The sequence below is a fragment of the Alosa sapidissima genome, chromosome 8, assembly GCF_018492685.1.
Source record: "Alosa sapidissima isolate fAloSap1 chromosome 8, fAloSap1.pri, whole genome shotgun sequence".
Classification (NCBI taxonomy): Eukaryota; Metazoa; Chordata; class Actinopteri; order Clupeiformes; family Clupeidae; genus Alosa; species Alosa sapidissima.
This window is the reverse complement of record NC_055964.1, coordinates 3,019,790-3,042,679: the sequence shown is the minus strand read 5'-3', so window position 1 is coordinate 3,042,679 and position 22,890 is coordinate 3,019,790. Positions and strand designations below refer to the sequence as shown.

Genomic DNA, 22,890 nt, shown 5'->3' with positions numbered 1-22,890 from the left:
ACACGTCTGATGTCAGGCGATAAATTCAGAGTTTGTAACTTTGATATGCTAAGTTCAGTGGTCCAAACAAAGGTATAGTGTGTGTGTTTCATTCCAGTTCAATAGTAAGCAACGGTAATTGCATGCACATCAATTTTCCTTGAAATGAACTGTCAAATAAAGATATTGCAAAAAGTGTAGCGATTAAGGCCATGCCTGCAATTTAGACCAGCTGTCATCTTTCAGATGATCAAATCAAAAAGTAAAATGATAAAATAACAAACAATATTTTGCCTGTTTTGTGGCTCAATTAAGCTATTGTAGTTAAAAGGTGCGTGCAGTCAGTGATTACGCAATTTCAAGACCATAACTTTACTGTCCTTTTCAGCACTTATCATAGTTCAATATGGAACACCCTTACTCAATGTCAGCTCATGTCAAGCTAATGTTACCAAAGTGCTTTTTCTATGCATACAGACGCCGAAGACAGAGCTGTATTTCACATATGTCCCTTGCTGCTGGCCACCGTTATTTTAAAATGGCGCACGTACATAAAAAGTCGACCTCAGCTATGAGTATGTAAATGAAGATTTCTAAGCCAATAGGTATGCTTCGAATTGGTGGTGGTGGTAATTAAACAGGAATGGGGCCACATTTATGAATGGGAAATGTTGATTTGGAACAAACAAATGAAAACATTACACAAGGGGGCTTTAACTAAACTATAGTAGGCCTGAGGTAGACAGGCTTTGTGGTTAAAACTATATGAAAACCAGTAGTCTGGCACAGCTAACTTCAAGCACAGTAGCCTACACATGGCAGAAATTTAAATTCAATATCAGCATCATGAGATTGTTATCATTATCGAAAATCCCGACAGGGTGAACCTGGTGCAAAGCTACAACGAGAGAAAAAAATAATTGAAAACTTCATAAATGATGTCTTTTTAAACAGAATTGTTGACCTTTACCGTTTCATGGCTTCTGCTGAGAAACAAATAGGCCTATTTCGCCACACACAACACTAAACTAGAATCAAACATTCTTTAGAATGCAGCTGATCAACTCATCTGCTTTCACTTTCAATGAAATCCATTAGTGAGCGGGCTACTTGCTGAGTATTAAAGACGTGAATCGGAAACCAAAAACCTGTTGCCATTGACGGCGGTCTGTTCTCCTACACATAGCAAAGGACCTCTGAACGTTGGCGAAACGTAGGCTACCATTGCTGCACTCATTCTTTTGATTATGACAAGTGCCCAGGCATCAAGAGTGTGAAATCGACGGTGAAATCATTACAAAACTGAAAAAAAAAAGATGTTTTTTTTTTTTAAATTCTATGAATCGAATCATTCTATGAATTGGCAGAGCTTGAATCGCTATACGAATGTGAATCGATTTTTTTTTTTTTTTTTTTTCACACCCCTAGTGTGACCCTGCAGGCTATTTGCTTTATTAGAGGGTTGCACCGCTTGAAACCCTTCACTAGGCCTTCTGAGCCCTCGGTCCTGGAGGCATTGTGTGGTCCTCGGTTCAAACCTCTGGACTCAGTGGACATAAAGTTCTTATTCTTTAGCTTCAGCAAAGCGTGTGTCTGATATTCATGCTTTATCTGTACACCCGTCATGCACCCAGTTCACATCTGTTGATACAAGGGTCAGGTTATATCCTAACACTGCTTATGTACCTAAGATTTACCCATTTCATACCAGTTTATAGCCATTGAATTGCTTGCTTTGAAGGTTACAGGCTCTGTGTCCTGTGGGGGCACTGCGTACATATGTATCGTGCACTCTAGTTCCGGTAGTGTGACCATCTCTTTGTATGCTTCGCTAAACCAGTTTGTGGCAGGGTGCAGTCTAAGCACTCCACTGTCTTGTGGAGGGTATTACACTAGCTTACAGTTGCAAGGGCCTACCTTTGCCCGAGGGATTGCGTGCTTATTCCATTAAGGGGATGGCAGCCTCATGTCCTTTGTTTTAAGGAATGCCAGCGGAACAGGTATGCTCTGTGGCGTGGTGGTGTCACCCCACAAGTTTGTAAGCTTCTACCGTTTGGACGTCGTGGCCCCTTTGGTGGCTTCTTCCATCGTTTCCTCAAGGGCAGAGTGTGTGTAATTCAGTCTTGCTGTGTGTGGCGTGTTTAAATGCCCCATACAAATTATACTAATAACACTGAATCTAAATGAAGTCTAAAACAGTAACCACATAGTGGGTGATTAAGCATGAGATGCTTGCAATGGCTGAGGCAGGGACTGAGCCTGTGATTCTCTGTGCATAGTAAGGTAAGGTGCTCTGTGAGAGTGAGTGTCATGGTGATGGTGCAAATGAGTAAGTCCAACAGTGCAAGAATAAAGTCTAGAAACCAGCATAAAATAAATATGGACATATAAGAGAGTAGGCAAGGTAATATAAAAAAAAACTATATCTATATATGAATATAACTATATTAAGTAAAGGTGTAAGTGTGGCCACAATCCGGCTGTGGAATGGAGGGAGGTATGAGATACAACACTGGTTTGCCAGACTCAGCAGCAGTTGCTCGGTGAAGAGCGCTGGATTGAACTGAAGAGTAGACTGTGGTGACATGGTTTATGTAGGCTGGATGGAGCCTCCATACGTCATCACGTGTCATTTGCCTTTTTGCCGTGAATAGAGGTGTCTTCAGCCAGATACGAGAGCGCATGAAGTCCCATACAATCTGTGTTGTACCTCAGGGAATATTGCTTATATGCCAACTTCAGAGATAACAACCCTCGCTCCATGTGGCGAGGCATCCAGAACATCACAGACTTCAAGCAACGCCACAAGACGCCACCTCTTCTGCTGGCTCCTCTCTACTGGACCAGCTCCTCTCTACTGGACCAGCTCAACACCTTTTTCTCACGCTTTGAGGAAGACAACAGCAGACAGGCAGAGGACATACTGCTGACACCATCAGAGCATGACCAGCCCCCCACGATCCAACAACATCAAGTATTGCGGGTCCTGCGTGGCATCGACATCAGCAAAGCACCAGGACCAGATGGAATACCAGGGAGGGTGCTGAAATCATGCGCTTATCAGCTTGCTGCATTATTTACTAACACGTTCAACCGCTCACTGCAGCAAGCCACAGTCCCCGCCTGCCTGAAAACTGCCACCATAATTCCTGTGACCTCTGCCATCACAGGGTTGAATGACTACCGGCCTGTGGCCCTGACGCCAGTGTTCATAAAATGCATGGAGCGACTAGTGTTACAGCATATTAAGACCCATATCCCGCCCAGCCTTGACCAACATCAGTTCGCCTACAGGTCCAAAAGATCCACAGACGACGCCAACTCCATCGCCCTCCACACTGCCCTCAGCCACCTGGAAAGCCCTAACACATCAGGATGCTGTTTGTTGACTTCAGCTCGGCATTCAACTCCATCAGTCCCAGCCGACTGATCAACAAACTTATTGCAGATTGTACATCTCGAAGGACCTGAGCTGGACTGTGAACACCACCCACATCATCAAAAAAGCCCAGCAGCGTCTCTTCTTCCTGAGAACGCTGAGGAGAAGCAAACTCCCTCCACCTTTGCTGAGGAACTTCTACCACTGCAAAATAGAGAGTGTCCTCACTTTTGGATGCACGATGTGGTACGCCAGCTGCACTGCAGCAGAGAGGAGACGACTGAATAGAGTCACCAAGACAGCTCAGTGGATCGTTGGCTCCCCACTCCCAAGCCTGGATGAGATCTACTCGAGCCATCTCCTCCAACGGGCCACACAAATACAGAGTGATCCCACTCACCCAGGTCACTCTCTTTTCACCCATATCCCGCCCAGCCTTGACCAACATCAGTTCGCCTACAGGTCCAACAGATCCACAGACGCTATCTCCATTGCCCTCAGCCACCTGCCCGCCACACTGCCCTCAGCCACTGAGTCTGCCGTCTGGCTGATCATAGCTGGTATAGGAATGGCTGCCAAATGAAATTTCATTGTATTCTGTGTGCAATGACAATAAAGCATCTTATCTTATCCTTGCCTTTTTTTTTTAATCGTTCTAAGCTGCTGTTCTGATCACAAAAAAACACTGCCTAAGTCAGTACAAAGTCATTTCATTACTTTTAATAATTGATTGAATTGAATTGTTTTTATTATTACCTGCATCTACATCTTACTGAGGTGAATAACTCAGAAACATTGTTTTGAAACTCCACAGAAAACCTTCACACCTAACATCATTGGACGGAAAGTCAAGGAAGAGTAAGTGAATGTTTTGCCATTGTATGATGTTCAGAAAATAAATGATAATCAGCACAAAGTTCAGGGTTCCCACACATCCTGGAAAGCCTGAGATTTTCGAGACTAATTTTCTACAAACATTAACATACCAAAAACAAGAAAAACCTTTTTGCCACTGTGGGTCTTTAATTCAAGTCAAGTCTATTTATATAGCGCATTTTATACACAGAGGTCATTCAATTTGCTAAGCAAACAGTAATGACAAATAAAGGCAGAGAAGGGCAATATAGTCAAAGAATAGTTCAAAAGGTAATAGGGCTGTCACTTCACTTTACCTTCGAAAATCGATTGCCCAATTGATTGGACCAACCAACACAAGTTTCGAAAATTAAAATGGGGAATCAATTTTAACCAAATATGTACACTTCATTTTAAACAAATTAAACAAATAAAAAAGATAGATGTAACAAAACCCACAAACAAGCAGAAAAAGAAAATAAAGAAGTCCGAAAGTGCAGTAGGCATTGCGAAAATGGAAACATCTAGACATAGAAAATTGATTTTACAATCGATTCAATGAACGCTTATGTCTCAAAAATCGAACGGGATTAAGGTAAAGATCATAATAAAAATAAAACATAAAACGCACCAGGTAAAATCAGAGTAAATAATAAGCAAAAAAGTAGTCAAAAAGTAATAAAAGACCAGGTAGAATGATTTTCAAGGCAGATTCAGAATTTGTAAATCAGCTTTAGTCTACATGTAGATTTAAAACTGGCTACAGTTGGGGCCTTTAGTTGGTTCCAGAGCTGAACCGCAAAGCTGCTTCACCATGTTTAGTTCTAACAGTAGGTTTTACTAACTTGTTTTTCACCTGGGACCTGAGAGGATGACAAGGTGTGTACTGCTGAAGCATGTCTGATAGGTATTTAGGTCCTGCTCCATTTACTGATTTATAAACAATAGTGCTTTAAAGTCAATTCTGTGACTTACTGGAAGCCAGTGCAGGGACTTAAGAATTAGAGTAATGTGGTCAGTTCTTTTAGTTTTTGTCAGAATCCTAGCTGCTGCATGTTGTATCACCTGGCAACCCTAAGTCTTTCCTCCTTTTTACCAAATATGATAATATGATAAGGGATCAGATTCCAAAAATAATTCCGTGAAAATGCATGGATTCCAGTTGCTGCTACTGGAAGCAACTGAATCCATGCATTTCCACTGAATTATTTTTGGAATCTGATCCCTTATCATACCTGTTCGTTCATACTCGTCGCTCGACTTAGCGTGACTAAATTCAAGATGGCATCGAACGGTAAAATTCCTTAAGGTACTGTCTGTATAAATCGTCTTGTAAATAAACTACCAGTGCTTTTTCAAAGGTCTCCATGTCTTGTTTTAAATGTCAAGGCCCTTGGAAGTCTACCAATGAAGTATGGAGCTACTTTGAGCCTCGTAAATGGTGTAAAACAGTGATTTATTTGCATGGCTAGGCTGATGCCCGAGGTACCACAACGAAACACTGTGTTGGTAGCATTGGCTAACTAGCGCCAGATTTCTGAGTGCAGGGGACAAGCCGAGGTGAGCTATGAGACATACGTTCACACTCTGTATCATGTTTCAACACACTTTAGGTCAATATCACACCGGAATTCTCCTTTAAGTACGCCACTACAGCCAAACGGCTTGCTATTTCTTTGTCCACGCCCCAAAGGCAAAATTTAGAAGAGCGAAATTTGCAAGGTGTTTCATTGTGTGGAAACCTACCGTTACCCTTACCTCACACTTTATATCCTGTTCATATTAGTTCTGACTTGAATGGTGAACATCGATTTATCAGTTGTCTTTGACAGACAGAAGACTGATGGAGGACATAGACGGGACAAGAAAGACTTTGATAGAGGACGTCAAAGAGATGGGCGTGGCAGAGGACGTGGGCGACCAGAGGTTATCCAGTCACACTCCATCTTTGAACAAGGCCCTGCAGAGATGATGGCAAAAAGGAGAAGTAAGAACTTTTTAAGCAATATGAGTTAGTTGCCTTAAGTCCACATGAAGGCATTGGATATATTTTCGGTTTTTAAAATTAGAGATGTACCAATATAGAATTTAAGGGCAGAAAGAGCTAACCGATATTTATTGGTTTGTTGTGGCCGATACTGATACGATAACAGATAATATTACTCTTGGAAAAACTCGTCCCAACTTTTTTTGAAACTTGTTGTCAAAGTCAAAGTCAGCTTTATTGTCAATTTCTTCACATGTTCCAGACATACAAAGAGATTGAAATTACGTTTCTCACTATCCCACGGTGAAGACAAGACATATTTTACCAATTTAAGTCCACAGACAAACATAACATTCAAGTAAACAAAAAAGTAAGTAAATAAGTAAATAAGAGGGCACATATAATAATGAAAAAATAAGAGCAGCAAAATTTGGTTGAAATTGTGCATAGACAGTCAATAAAATACTAGTGCAAAGTCAGGCCAATAAAAGGCTTGGGTAGTTCTGTTTGACCTAAGTAAGAAGAAAGTGGCATAGTGGTGCAAGTTATGTAAGAGCAGCAGAAGTGTTGTGTTTTCAGGACAACAACACCAAGTTGTAAAGTGTACAAGTGTGCAAGTGTGCAAGTGTGCAAGTGGAGTAGTGCAGGCGGCCATTGTGGGTCCAATGCTGGCATCAAATTCAAAATGAACATATATTTTTCATGAAATAGTCAACATTTTCATTTTCAACATTTCCCACCAAAGGGTTTGTTTATTTGTTTCCCCAACTAGCGTGGTAAAGTGCAGACACGCCAGCACAAGACGGCAATTTGCTCTAGTTAGGCTGAGCTCCGCTCTGCTTATGTATAATGATAATTAGGGCCCGAGCACCGAAGGGCGCAAGGCCCTATTGTTTTTGTAAGTATTATTAGGGCCCGAGCACCGAAGGACGCAAGGCCCTATTGTTTTTGTAAGGATTATTATTATTATTATTATTAGGGCCCAAGCACCGAAGGGCGCAAGGCCCTATTGTTTTTGTAAGGATTATTATTATTTTTCACTACTATTGTTATTCCACTTTTTTGCTTTCCTGTTTTTGAGGTGGTTAACATGGTCGAAAACTTTTGAAATTTGGCACACACGTCAGGTGTCACGCATCGCAGTTAGGTACAAGAGCTTGACCCCGGGCGTGGCCCAGGGACTCGCTAGCGCCCCCTTAGGTGACTGATCCCGTGGTGGGCATATACTTTCAGCTACACACTAAATTTGGTAGGTGTCTGTATCTCCCCAAGATGATCGACTTTCGTATTTACAATGCATTAGCCACGCCCAACAGGAAGTGAGGTATTTGGGATTTTGTGCAGACTAATATGTGATGAAATATGTGCTGAATTGTGATCCCAAAAAAGGTGCTTCCCATGGGTGAAAACGCATGAAATTTGGCACAGACATCAAGTGGTACAGTGCATAGACAGGGACAAAAGCTTGGCACCGGGCGTTGCCCAGAAACTCCATAGTGCCCCCTTATGTCACTGTGACTTGTGGTTGGCATATAGTTTTAGATACACACACCAAATTTGGGGGGTGTATGTAACTCCCCAACTATGCAACTTTTGTATTAACATGCTATAAGCCACGCCCACAGGAAGTGAGGTAATTGAGATTTTGTGCGTTGTGGACATGATCCATTTTAACATACTTCTCCTAGACGGTTGATCCGATTCATGTCAAAGTTGGTATACATGACGCCTAGATGTTTCTGATTCTAAATTGTGAAGCGTTTTTTTAATATGTTGTAATTTGACGAAATGGCAAAATTATTAATTTTAATACTGTTCCACATAAACAATAAATGTTACACAGTTCACCATGCATGGCTTGAAATGTTTAAAATGTCACAGGTCATTGAATACCGTGTTAATGATTTATATTCACATGCCCATAATGCATGTTTGGCATAGCGCCACCAACTGGCAACAGAAAGAATGACTATTACACTGATGTCACATGATCAATTTTAACACACTGCTCCTAGACGGTTTGTCAGATTCATGTGAAATTTGGCAAACATTATGCCAAGATGTTGCAGATGTTAAAATTGTGAAGGGATTTTTGATATGTTGTAATATATTATGGTTTTAATATCTCACCACATAAACAGGATATGTGTCATAAAGTCACAGTGCATTGAATGAATGGTCTGAAACTTCTCAGGATAATAGATATTATGATTATGATGATATCCAGAGACCCAATGGGCCTGCCTGGCATAGCACCACGACCTGGCCAACTGGACAATGGACAATGCTGTAACTGATTAATCTGAAACTTTATAAAATATTGGATATTATTGTGATGACATTCACATGCGTTATTCACAGGCCTAGCATAGCGCCATCATCTGGCCAAGCAGGAAATGTGCCAGAAATGCTCTATGCTTTGAATAAATGGGCTGAAACTTCTCAGGTTAATAGATATTAGGATTATTTTGATATCCAGACACCCAATAGGCCTGCCCATAGACTGTATTATATAGAACTGGACAGTGTGCCGTCTGTTAAGAGTGATGCGAGCGTTAGTCCAGAGCCCCCTGGTGGCTGGCTGCAGTACAATGTGTAACTCCGCCCATCCCCATGTATTTCAATGGCCAAGTAGCCAACTTTCCGTGTCACTTTTCTCACCTAAAACTATTTTTGTATCAACAACTTTTTATTCGAAAAAATACTTTTCAAGATGCTTCAATATACACAATTTTTCTTTTCTCGCTGAAATTATTTTTTTTAATGTTATATTAACAAATCTAAAAAGGGCGTGTTTACACCTATGATTGACAGCTGGCTGGCTGCAGACACGACGCTTTGTCCATTATGTTTTACCGTCTAGGCTGCAGACACTACCACGTCATCGCTCACTTATTTTAACGACACCTGATTTCGACACATAATCTAACCTAAATAAGTGTTGCTGTTATTATCATTAGGCTATATCTTATCACAGTCTGACTAAATACATATTGGTAGTCATACATTGTGTAGTTGTTTGTAAGAGACATCGTTGTTAGTTGTGACAGATTCTTTGTGAAAAATGATATGTGCTGTTCTTTCGTAGATGCTAAGTATATTAGCTCATAGCATGCTAAATCATGCTAGCATTAGCCAGTTGATAGGTAAAGTAAAAGGGCTCTGCTATATTGATCCGAAGTGACGTAACCAGTGATTGCCGCCATCATCGTTGCAACTTCATTTGAATACACTTAAGTCACTGGAGAAGGCGATGCTAAGTTTCATTAACGTTAACTCTTGTTTAGTTTTGCGAATGGCAATAAACGCCACCTAGCCTGCTAGGTCGACAACCTCGGTATGCCCATTTATGAATCAGCCCGACAAATAACGTTACTTGTGTTTTAGTGAACACATTATTGGACCATAGCTTAACGTGAGGAGGGATTCAAAGTTACAAATGGCCAATTTGCTTAGTATGTTCAGAACAGCGGTATCTGCAAATGCGTTAAGGTATCGTTGTTACCTGCGATTGCACTGCCGGAGAAGCATTTTGCATTCATATGATTTGATCAGGTCTTGCCAGTGATGTGTAAATCCTCCCGTAGACGTACATCATTTCAAAATAATACGTCTAAATTGAAAACTGTGACAACTTATTGATAGGCTCTCTCAATATGTCTGTAATCGTATGCCTCTACCACAGGCTTGCTAGTCTTTCACCAGAGAGGGTGCTCCGTTATAAATCAGAAATGTAATATTGCAGGATACTGTAAACATTTCACACATAATCAGGAAGCTACTTTGCTGTTCAGTGTGTGATGTGTTTAAAGTGGTACTACGTTTAAAGAAACATTTTTATTCTTTGTTTCAAGTGCATAAGAAAATACCACATTATGATGATGGTTATGGTTACCCTTAACAAATACAAAACAATATAATACTTAAAACAGGGATCAATCAATAGCCTAATGAAATAAACAATGAAAATGAGGAGGGAAAGCAATAATAAATAATAATGCCCATTCAATCAATAATATAATAACAATATAACAAATATAATAACAAACTACATTAAGGAGAATATCAATAATAAACAATGTCAAATTAATCAACAGCCTATAATGAAAATAAAACAGTACTACTGCATACAAACCATAATGTATAAGAAGTGCTTAAAAGACCAAAAACTATCACAAGAACGAAGAGCACTGGGCAACTCATTCCACCAACATGGAACCACTGAGGAAAAGAGTCTTGAATTTGACCTAGCGTTTAAGACTGGTCGACACAACAGACGCTCATCAGAAGATTGCAGTGGGCGGTTGGGGATGTATATCTTGATCATTGAATTAAAATAACAAGAAGCAGATCCAGTCAGTGTCCTATAGGCCAAAGTGAGAGATTTAAATTTAATTCTGGCTACTGTAGGGAGCCAATGGAGAGTAACTAGGAGAGGAGTTACGATGTGTCCTCTTTGGCTGATTGAAGACCAGTCATGTTACAGCATTCTGAATGATATACTGTATCACACAAAAGAAATAAAAAAAAAACATTCAATATTGATTTAGTATCAACCAATAATTACTCTGATATTAATATTCTTGTAACGTCTACATCTTTGTGTAGGCTACAGTTAAATACTAAGCAATGGCCTCTGACTTAAATACCAAGGCAGTTAAATGACCGTGGTATGGTATAGTCTACGTGATACACAGGACTACAAAGTAAACCCATTTAAAAAGCATCATCATCTCAGTATACCCATTTAAAATAGGCAAGGATACGTATTTAATAACATTTGGGGTTGCTCACAGTATACCCACCACTACAACTAACTAACTAGACTACACCACTGGTTAAATGGCGCATTGCAATTTACAATTTGTGTGAGTTCAGGGGCATACAGAAAGTTGAAGTTTGGGTGACCTCAATAAAGAAAATAGAAACAAAGGGATGTGTACAGCCTCAAGTATGAATGATGTCACATTAACAGAAGGTTCAGAGCAGCGGCAGACCTTTCTTGGTGCCACGCAAGTTATTGAAAGTCATGTGTTTTCAGAACGTAGTGGTGCTGTGCCATGTCCCATGTATAAGGGGCTTCAGGTTGATCCAGTGACGGTGGGTGATGTCAAGGAGATGGATGTCAGGGGACTTGGAGAAAGGGGGAGGACATGCCACCTCAGACCACTCCAGCCAAACCACTTCACGTAGGCATTCCCTTGCTTGCAGACTAATGTAGATCATGGAGACCACCTTGCCGCCACCTCCAGTACATTCAGCCATCACCCATATCTTACCTGCAAAAAGGAAAGTTACAATAAAGTTAGTCAGACAATTTTACAACATTACAAAGCATCTAATCAGGCACTCAACACCACTAGTAATACCAATTAATTAAATATATGTGTGCAATAAACTTCACAGCCTACCTAATGTTAACTACACATTTAAATATGCGGTGTGAATGTTATTAACTTGCGTCAGCTTGAAAAATAACGTTATCAGTATGACTGATCATGGACGTTAGATGACAAACTAAGGTCTTTCTCAAATGTTCACCGATATCCCTGGGAAGTGACTGGTTCTTGGCGTAGTGTTTAATGCAGGCGTTTCATTTATCGATCATTCACTTATGCGGTCTACAACCACCGACCTTCCGATCTATTTTTTACAGTATATGCTACCGACCTTCCATCACAGAAGTAGCTCTAACAGAGGTGTCGGTCGTTAACGTTAGAAAAAATGCAACGCTGGCAAACTGGCTAGTAGTTACATTAACATGATGGGTTGATGAGGTTCATGCTTCACATTACGTTAACGTTAACTTGCGTTGCTTTATCACATCATACCGTTGCTTTATCACATCATATACTGTACTGACTGTCTAGTGTTATTAATCCCCATGTACAGTCAATGGTTACTCCATGTTGAGATGGCATGCATTAAGATTGAGATATTTGAAAACAGCAACAACTAATAAAACCAAGTATATCATGCATCGACTGTTACGGGAGCTGTGTGCTAATCTTCACTTCAACGACTAACTTAGCCTCCCGTTAACGATAACGTTAATGTAGCTGCTAACGTTAGCATCTAATTCGCTGTCCGTATTTCTGTTGTTAGCTCATTAGTATTCACCATACTAAATTGTCACAGTCTGTAATCAACATAATAAGCTCTCTTAGACGTATTTAAGAACAACAATAGACAAAAAAAACTTTTCAGTTGATACGCAACACTTACCAGACAAGAACAAACCGATTGTTGTTTGTACTGTTTAGCTAACTCACAGCCGCAAAATTCATCCAGCCAGCTAGCCTTCGGCGCCGAGTCGACCTGCGTTGTGGAAAGGAGAAGGGGGCGGGTTTCACTTGACAAGGGGCGTGTTTAACTCGCTGAGTGGCAACTGAGTGGGCGTGCCTGACCGTGACTCCTCTTCACTGCGCATGCTTCACCTTTTGCTGCGCAGCCGCACTTCAAATTGGCTCCAAATTTTCCAAGATGGCGTCGCCTCGGCGGCTTCAATTCCATAGAACACTGTAGAATGCAGCCACACTGTCCAGTTCTATATATACAGTCTATGGGCCTGCCTGGCACATCGCCACCACCTGGTCAAGCAGGAAATGTGCCAGAAATGGACAATGCCTTAAGTGATTGATCTGAAAGTTTACAAAAAATGTTGGATATCATTATTATGATGATATTCACATGGGTAATTTTTTCCATGCCTAACATAGCGCCACCATCTGGCCAACCAAAAAGTCTATCAGAAATGTGCTTTGCTTAAAATGAATGATCTGAAATTTCTCAGATTAATATATATTATGATTATAATGACACCCAATGCATTGTGCCCCCACCTGGCCAAGCAAGTAAATTTGTGAGAAAATAAAATACACAAACAAATAGCACATGCATCAAATATGTACATTTCACAAACGCACCACGTCGGTGCTTTGTTGGATTCGGACATGTCACGGGTTGCGGCCCGCAGGTGCTCGGGCCCGCCATTGCCGCTTGCGGCTATATATAGGTTATATTTAATTATAAATATATTTAGGTTTCTAATTCATATTTACACTTCTAACCACCATACATCCATATTTTAAAATGCCCAAGGCAGAAAATACATAAATTAAAAGTCAATTTGCTGCCATGTGCACGTAAGTAAAAGTCACACACCTGCAGATAATAATAAGGTGGTGCGCACTTTTTGACGAGTCAGCTGAGAATATGTAGCCTTTGATTTTCATGGAAGGGGTGGAGGGTCCTTGTTAGTTTACGCAAACCAAGCCAAGAAGGCTGATTCTGATTTTGATAATATGATCTGCACAAAAGATAAACTTAGGTAAACAACGATGTCAATATTGTTGTCAAAATCTTAACCCAGATTCGAACTCTTGGACAGGGGACTGGTAGCTGCTGTGCAATGGCGGCTGTCATCTGCCGGCCTTAACACAATGCGCCACAGAAGTATGTGCAGGTGCCCGTTCACGTGCTACTAAACGTCATTAACCACCTTAGTCCAGACTACTGAAGTTTGGAAACTATCATGGTCCAAACTTACAGTACTATGTAAGTACGACAGTTTTGGGAAACAGTCGTAACTTACATGTTGGTTAGTTGAACGATGCATCCTGTTAGTAAAAAGCTAACCTCCATAGTTGTACGGGAAACGCACCCCAGATCAGCTTGTAGGCCATTAGCAATCTGTTTATTTTATTTTATGAAACCTACACAGTAGATCACATGCCACATTCTCACTTTCAATAGACAGATGCAATAGCCATTGGTCAAGTATTGAGTATAAAGCAATTAAGATAGGCTAGTACCCTATACAAAAAGTACTTCATACGATCATAAAAATTTGTTAAAACGAATAGCATTTTGCAACTTGACAAAACACTGGATTAAATATCGTAGGCACAGGAGAAAACTTGTACATCCATTGGCCCGTGGGGAGATCACATGCCAGTTGCCTCTCCCTTCAGTGCTATGACTCGTTCGGCTGTGAGCTTGTTTCGCCAAAAAAAAACTATTGTCTTTGTTCATGGGTTTGGCCTCACAGCAGAGGCTTAGACAACTATGACCCTCATTTTGGTTTTGTAATTTGCCCTACTTATTGACTGCAATGTAGTCAATTGACTGCTTGACAGGTTATTTTTATTTTTCTGTACAATAAACAAATACATCTGCTTTATGCCGCAGAATTACGCACTTGGCCAGCCTATAGAACGGGCACATTTTGGAGAGAATAGAGAATGTACTCATGCAAGAATCTGTACGGTATTTGTGGCTGGTTACCAGCAAACAATGTTTAATGCATTAACTCAAGACGTCAAACATTTTCTAAACAATACAAACAGAAAGGATGCAGCAGGCAGCAAATGTAGAAGAGTCATTTCCAGTGGAAGAACAAAATGCTGAATGAAGCCCAAAGATATAAAGGCATATCTGGCAAGTTGTAAATGACGTAAGTGGTTGGGCTATAGGCCTAGTTTGCATATAAAATTCTTCAACAGAAGGCCTGCCGCGAATGCAGGCTTGCCCAAAAAAAGGCCTGTGGTTTGCGCAGCCTACAGTAAGTAGGTCTTAGTGAGTTAGGAGTCCTCTAGACTTCTTTTCAGCTGTCTCAGAGGTGGAAAGTTGCGTTCGTTGGGGGCAGGGCCGGATTAACAATTCATAGACCCTTGGGAACAAATGTCTGATGTCCCCCCCCCCCTGCCCCCCAGCCAACGTGAATCGGGCGGTCAGTTAATAGGCCTATCGTGAAGATTTGTATTGCCATTTAAGGCACGAGCGCATTTGTGAGGCCAAGCCTCACCAAGTAGCCCGTTTGTTTACAACTAACATTAGGCCTACATTTAATTAAACTGCTTATAGGCTATGCCGAACATTTTGAATATCAGTGTTGGGTGAATTAGGAAATGCCTTATGGCTGAAAGCTGCTTGGGATCCCCCCCTGTCAAGCAATAACCATACAAAAAGTTAAAAACAGATGACATGATGCGCGTCACTGACATAATGCGCAAATAATATAGCCTAGATATTCCAATATATTCGAATACATGTGTTTATTTTAGAGGGGATATTAGCACCATTGAGTAGCCTATGCGAAATAGCCTTAAAATCGTTCCGGTGTTGTGTGCCTTCTGGTTTCTCCACCTACTGGTTTCCTTGCGCATGCATGCGTTGCAGCAGTTGTCATACATTCACAAACAAGTTGTTTTAGGCGGTTTGAAGTCGCTTTTCATACGCCATGAGCGCTCGGCTACACTACAGCCAAAAGACATTTGAAAACTAGCATTAAACTGGATTTGATCCCGCAAAAGCAACACACGCGTGACTCTCCATCCTGATTCCCTACTCCTTGAGCTAACTAATATGTTACGCGAATCAATTAACTATTGTAGGCTACCATTAATTAATAACGTAGGCAACACCCAGGTAACATGTTGTCCAGGCTATCTGAAACAAGGGGTTGCCTCTCATCTACAACAACTGGTTACCTTGGGCTGCTACAGTCGTCAGTGCACTGTGCACAGTAGGCCTATGCTACTCTTTGTGGTTGGTAAACTAAAAATAAAAGATGTATTTGGTGATGACGTTATTGTAGGCCTAGTAGACCTAAATTCTAAGAAATTAAATGGTACGAGAAACGATCTACATAGCGCACCAGACCGCGATGTCTTCAAGGGTTGAATGAAGGGAGTGTATTTTTCAAGTCAATAAACATTCTTAATTTGTCACAAAACGATAAGCTTTGTCAGACTACTTTTAAAATGATATTCAGGGCTATATACATTTTAAACATTCGGGGCTGAAGACCCGACAAAGCCTTGCGTTAATTCTTCAGGTGGGAAGTGTCAGGAATTTTCATACGAGAGACGCTCTTATTGGTGGTTAGTATACGAAGTAGGGAATTGACAGCAACATATCCAATCACATTATGAGAGATGGTGAATTTAACATAAACTGCGATGTTTGATTTTAAATGAATGTAAATTTAGCCGGGACTGTAAGCTGGCACACGTGGGTGCTCGATGTTTTCAGTGGGTGCCCGAGAGACTGAGCACCCACGGTATCGGCGCCTATGACAAGCGTATCTCGCGGTTGCATCCATTACAAACAAACATGCAATGTGAACGTCTGGGTTTGGGGAGAGCACTAAATGCTCTTCTGAATAAGCACGAAGTCAAGCCTTTAAATGAAAAACACTCTTTAATAATCAAAGAAATAAACGCTAATGAAGTAAACTTGTGACCATCAAAAATAGTTTATCGCCTGTAACTCTGTGATAACAGGACGTAACAGGAAGGCATTTGGCTGAGCAACGGAGGTTAATATGCTCTATATTTTGTCCAAATGATGTCTGTCTATCATTGTTGCACTCGGAGAAAACCAGAATGTTTAATTTGTCCTGCGTTTCTTCTACGGCTGCAAACGGGATTCACTCGCCGTTAACCAAATATTTCTTTATTAGGGCAGGGCAGGCATATTTCTGGCTATTAAATTATTTCTAAACCCGTCTGCTAAAGTCTGTAGTGAAGTCTGTGTAGGGTTTTCCAGCTCCATTTCTTTTTACGAGACACCCTGCTCACTTGAGACCTCTGCCGGTTGTTGCAGCGTCACTGGAAAAATACAAATTAAAGTCGTGTGATGCCGTGTGATCCCGCGCGCGGACCGCGAGGGAAGCTGGCCAAGTCGAAGCACTGCCCACTGTATAGTTTTAGATACACACACCAAATTTGGTGGGTGTATGTAACTCCCAAAAACAATCAACTTTTGTATTCACATGCCATTAGCCACGCCCACAGGAAGTGAGGTAATTGGGATTTTGTGCATTGTGGACATGATCAATTTTAACATACTCCTCCTAGACGGTTGATCCGATTCATGTGAAAGTTGGTATACATGATGCCAATATGCTTCTGATTCTAAATTGTGAAGCTTTTTTTTTTATATATGTTGTAATTTGACGAAATGGCAAAATTATTAATTTTAATACCGTTCCACACAAACAATAAATGTGACATAATTCACCATGCATGGCTTGAAATGTTTTAAATTTCACAGGTCATTGAATACCATGTTAATGATAATATTCACATGTCCATAATGCATATTTGGCATAGCGCCACCAACTGGCAACAGAAAGAATGACAATTACACTGATGTCACATGATCAATTTTAACATACTGCTCCTAGACGGTTTGTCAGATTTATGTGAAATTTGGCAAACATTATGCCAAGATGTTGCTGATGTTAAATTGTGAAGGGATTTTTGATATGTTGTAATATATTATGGTTTTAATATCTCACCACATAAACAGGAAATGTGTCATCAAGTCACAGTGCATTGAATGAATGGTCTGAAACTTCTCAGTTTAATAGATATTATGATTATGATGATATCCAGACACCCAACAGGCCTGCCTGGCATAGCGCCACCACCTGGCCAACCAGGAAATGTGCCAGAAATGGACAATGCCTTAACTGATTAATCTGAAACTTTATAAAATATTGGATATTATTGTGATTTATATTTACACGTGTAATTCACATGTCTAGCATAGCGCCACCATCTGGCCAAGCAGGAAATGTGCCAGAAATGTTCTATGCTTTGAATGAATGGTCTGAAACTTCTCAGGTTAATGGATATTATGATTATGGTGATATCCAGACACCCAATGGGCCTGCCTGGTATAGCGCCACCACCTGGCCAAGCAGGAATATGTGCCAGAAATTGCCAATGCCTTTATTGATTGATCTGAAACTTTACAAAATATTAGATATCATTATTGTGACTATATTCACATGCCTAATATAGCGCCACCATCTGGCCAAAAAGTGTATCAGAAATGTTCTTTGCTTAAAATGAATAATCTGAAATTTCTCAGGTTAATATATATTATGATTATGATGACACACAATGGGCCAGCCTTGCATTGCGCCCCCACCTGGCCAAGCAAGTAAATGTGCCAGAAAATAACATGCAAAAACAAATAGCACACACATCAAATATGTACATTTTACAAATGCACTACGTCGGTGCTTTGTTGGATTCTGAAATGTCACGGGTTGCGGCCCGCAGGTGCTCGGGCCCGCCATTGCCGCTTGCGGCTATAATGTATTATTATTAGGGCTGTCAAAAATAACTGATTAATTTCGATTAATTAATTTGAGAAAAAATAACTGATTAAAAAAAAATAACACAGATTAATCGATTCCGTATGACCTTTGACCCCGAGCCGTTGTAGTCAGTAACCATTAGACTGTAAAATTAAGGAGAGAGAAGAAAATGTGTTGATTGGAACATTTACTTTTAAACAACAAACAAAATAAAGTGTTGATTAAAATAAAGTCCTCTGCAATGTCTGCAGCAAGGAATTTGCATATCACCAGAGTTCATCAACTTTAAAGTCGCACATCAACGCAAAGAAATAGTGTTGACATTAGGGGAAGTGTTAATTTATTTTCATTGTGTCCCTTAGGTTATATCTGTGGCCTGATATACCTTGTATGTGAAAAACAACTTCTTCCCGAAGCACTTTTGAATTTATTTCCTCAGCATATTAGGTCATATCATAGATTATTATGGCCATTATTAAAATAATAATACAAGAGTTTTTGAACTTTAATGTCACTAATGCTGATTATTCAATGATTTATTTAAATTTAAATACTTTCACAGCAAAAAAAATATATATAGGCGATTAATTTAGATTAATTAATCACAGAGTATGTAATTAATTAGATTAATTTTTTTAATCGATTGACAGCCCTAATTATTATTATTATTATTATTATTATTATTATTTTAAACGGAGGATCATTCACGAGAGGATTTTAGGCTGCACAGATTCAGCACAGATCCACAGATCTTCTTAGAATGGTGAAATACATCCATATCCTCTGACATTATTTTGAGGAATACAGTAAGTAACTTAGAGAATGTTGGAGGACAATAGGATTAACAACAATGGCCCCCTGCATATACACTCACCGGCCACAAGTACACCTTAAAAATGTACTGCATTCCTTAGAGATTTTGATCCATATTGACAGCATCATGCATTTTTTTTGTCAGCCACATCCAATCTCCTGTTCCACCACATCCTAAAAGTGTTCTATTGGAATGATATCTGGTGACTGGGGGCCTTTTGAGTACAGTGAACTCATTGTCATGTTCAAGAAACCAGTTTGAGTTTATCAAACTTTGTAACATGGTCCGTTATCCTGCTGGAAGTAGCCATCAGAAGATGGGTACACTGTGCTCATAAAGATATGGTCAGCAGCAAGATTTGGGTAGGCTGTGGCATTTAAAGGATGCTCAATTGGTACTAAGAGGCCCAAAGTGTGCCAAGTAAATGCACGATAACACCACTAACACCAGCCTGAACCATCAATACAAGGCAGGATGAATCCATGTTATTGGATAATAACCATCTCAATGTCGCAGCAGACTTTTATTTTCTCAATTTGGTGAGCCTGTGGGAATTGTAGCCTCCTTAGTGTAGTTTCCTGTTCTTAGCTGACAGGAGTGGCACTCGGTGTGCTCTGCTTGCTGGGTTTTATTAGAGTTACTGTTGTCTTTCTGTCAGCTTGATCCAGTCCGGCCATTCTCCATTGACCTCTGGCATCAACAAAGCATTTACAAACTGCCTCTCACTGGATGTTTTCTCTGTAAACCCTAGAGGTAGTTGTGCTTGAAAATTGAAAGTTCATTACTTTTTGGAAGTGTACTGTTACTGTACACAACGGTTATAAAAATACATTAATGGAGGAGGCGGGGAGGACTGTGGGGCAAGACACTGCAGCATATGTACCACTTTTGGGTCCAAATGCCCACAGGGACCAAGGGTCGAATATCTTTCCCTCCCATTCACTTCCTGTCATATCTAAATAAAGGCAAAAAGACCAAAGAAAACCTGTATTGTTTACATCTAAAGGATTTCTAGAACAATGTATTGTCTGACAAAATGTAGTCATTATGGCAAGCTTAGTTCTGATTGTGTAAATTATCGTAAAACAAATAAAGCTGTAATTGCAGAAGATTGCCATTATCTCCAATTTTGCCAGTGTATTACCTGTTTTATATTCATTTTCATATTTGCTTAAGGGTTGTATTCTGTTACTTGGGATGTGATGCTTTATTAACTTTTTTTAAGTTTTAATAAGATTACTCTTACTCATTGCAGCTGTCTTTGATGATGCTCGAGAAACACCAAACTCTGCCCCTTGTCCTATTATCAATATTAAAAAAGAAAAGAGGGAGACTGAGGAGGAGACCAAGGAAATTCTACGGAAGTTGGAAAAAGATAATGTAAGCTTCTATTTGTGGTGTTGCCTCTCTTTATAAAAGAATGAACATGGGCAAATGAAGACAGTATTGTGGAGGATATATCTTTAGTTACTGTATGCAATTTCCTTGCTACGTCAGAATGCTGAAATGAATGCTATGCACAAATGGCTTCATTAATGGTTATGTATTTAGTAGGGGTGTAAAGATTAACCGATACGTATCAGTATCCGTTTTTAACGTGTAAGATGCGGCTACATCGATACGTGAAACCCCGTATCGGAATAAAACTGAAATGAACCGGTCGTTATATCGATTTACTTGTTACGAATCGGTTCACAACCTTTTCTGCACGCTCAGACTCTCATTACGTTCCAAGCAGCGCGTTCATCCCACGTCCGGTTTTGAAACTATACGTGGCACGGAATTGTGAGTAATGCAATTCGTTTTTGGCTACATTCATTACCCAAAGTTGTCAAATGACCTCATTACCCATACATCTACTGCAACTTAAGCATGTGACAACTCTCACTCGGTCGTTTGTTTTACAGTTTTTACTCTTTTGTTTTTCAAAATCCAGCGCGAAATTAAACACTAAACAGCAACGATAGTCTGTAGAGTATAGCCTTATGTTTGATGAAGGGATTTCCTTAATGTTAAATAATAATTTGGCCCATGCTAAAACGATGCACAAATTATTAGCCAATTATTTTGTTCATATTCACTCAGTCTTGTGGCATTATAGGTTTCTGCATTAGGTCTACCGTTGGAACAAAATAAACCCAAAGAGTTCATTGATATGTAGGCCTATTTTATTCTTGTAGGCTATATGAGAAAAGGCCAAGAGTGTCTTAAGCACTGTTTTATTTTATTTCGGTATTGTCTTACCTCAACAAGGCTACAGTTCCATGAAAACAATCAGATATAACTCTATAAAATCTATAAAAAAATATGTTGTATTTGGCTGCTGTGTTTGACTGAAATGTAGACTATTCTTTTTTCATTTCAATACAGTATATGAAACAAACCTCAGTTTAGATAATCATATTCACACATTTCTTTGCCTAATTGACAACCATGACCATGATAACTGATAATATAAAATGAATGTGCACCTTGAGCAAATGATAAAAAATCTTTCAGAATGCTTTCCATTCTTGAACTGCATCGAATTACATCGAATCGCATCGCATCGAATCGTACTGAATCGTTTTTTATGAACATGTATCTTTTCTTGTATCGAATTGTGCCCATGTATCTAGATGCTAATCGTATCGTCTTTTACATGAGAGATTCACACCCCTAGTATTTAGTTTATTTCAGAGGGTGGCTGGTATTTGTGCCCAGTCTTTCTTGTTTGAAACCGCACAACTAGATGTGAGAAGCTACTGTTGTTTGTCTTCAATGAGTTCTAGTTAATTTTACGTCTGCTACCTGTGCTGTAGGCTATCATAATACAACAGGAATGATGCACATATCTAATGTCATTTTAAGTTATCGATGGCAATGTGTTAGGTAGAGAGTTGTTGATGGCAATGTGTTAATTTGATTACTAATGAGTGTTTAATAAGAGGCTACACAACATGGTGGAGATGAAGCAATAAACAATATTACCGTTTTTCAGTTGCTTTTTATCTTTGGTAATATATGGTTTTACATTTAAACCTGAAATTCAAGTAGTTTTGTTGGAAAACAAAGTAGTAATTAAGATTTTTGCCAACAAGTCAAATGGTGTTACAGGAATGGTTCTTTGCAATGACTATTTACAGTCAGTCATGTTTTTTTTGTTGGTATCTCTGGTTGCTGTTTTGGCATGTTATAACATATAGGCTGTTGCCTTATAGTAGGCTTTGATAGGAACAAAGACTCATAGATTTATGTACTGTTATCAGGGTTCGTACACATTTTAACCGATACATTTCCATTGACTGGTTTTTAGCTTTTATCCAAAGCAACACAAACTTGCAACAGTTGGAATCAAATCCGGATTGACCGATTGTCAGTCGATGTTGTTCCCGCTGATCCACCACTCCTGTTAGATATATATATCTATCAGTAATATCTTTTCATAGGACAACTAGGGATGTAACGATTACCGGTATAATGGTAAACCGCGATAAAAATGTTGACGATAATAATTACCGTTTTCATTTCAAATATCATGATTATCACTGTTGATTACCGCGGTATGGAAACTGTGTTTTTAATCCTTCCCAGCTTCATCCGAGCCTGCTTTTGACATACAGTAGGCCTGGTACAATGGAACAAAACAGGTACCCTACTGATTCTGTTGTCTAATTGATGGTTTTAACTACAATTCGGATTAGGCTACACCTGATTTTAAAAGGCGGAACTTTTTCACCGCAAAATGTGCACTGTATCATGTACTGTAGCCACTCTGCGTC

General features: G+C 39.8%; 1 protein-coding gene across 2 annotated transcripts in view; it reads left to right on the top strand.

The window, feature by feature from the left end:
• The window catches only part of polr3d (polymerase (RNA) III (DNA directed) polypeptide D), a 33,768-nt gene that overhangs the window by 770 nt on the left and 10,108 nt on the right, over positions 1-22,890 (top strand). For both annotated transcript variants that reach the window (XM_042101424.1, XM_042101423.1), the window contains exons 3-5: positions 4,173-4,216; positions 6,046-6,200; positions 20,385-20,509. In XM_042101424.1, coding sequence (XP_041957358.1) covers positions 4,173-4,216; positions 6,046-6,200; positions 20,385-20,509 — 324 coding nt within the window. The remainder of the gene's footprint in view (positions 1-4,172; positions 4,217-6,045; positions 6,201-20,384; positions 20,510-22,890) is intronic.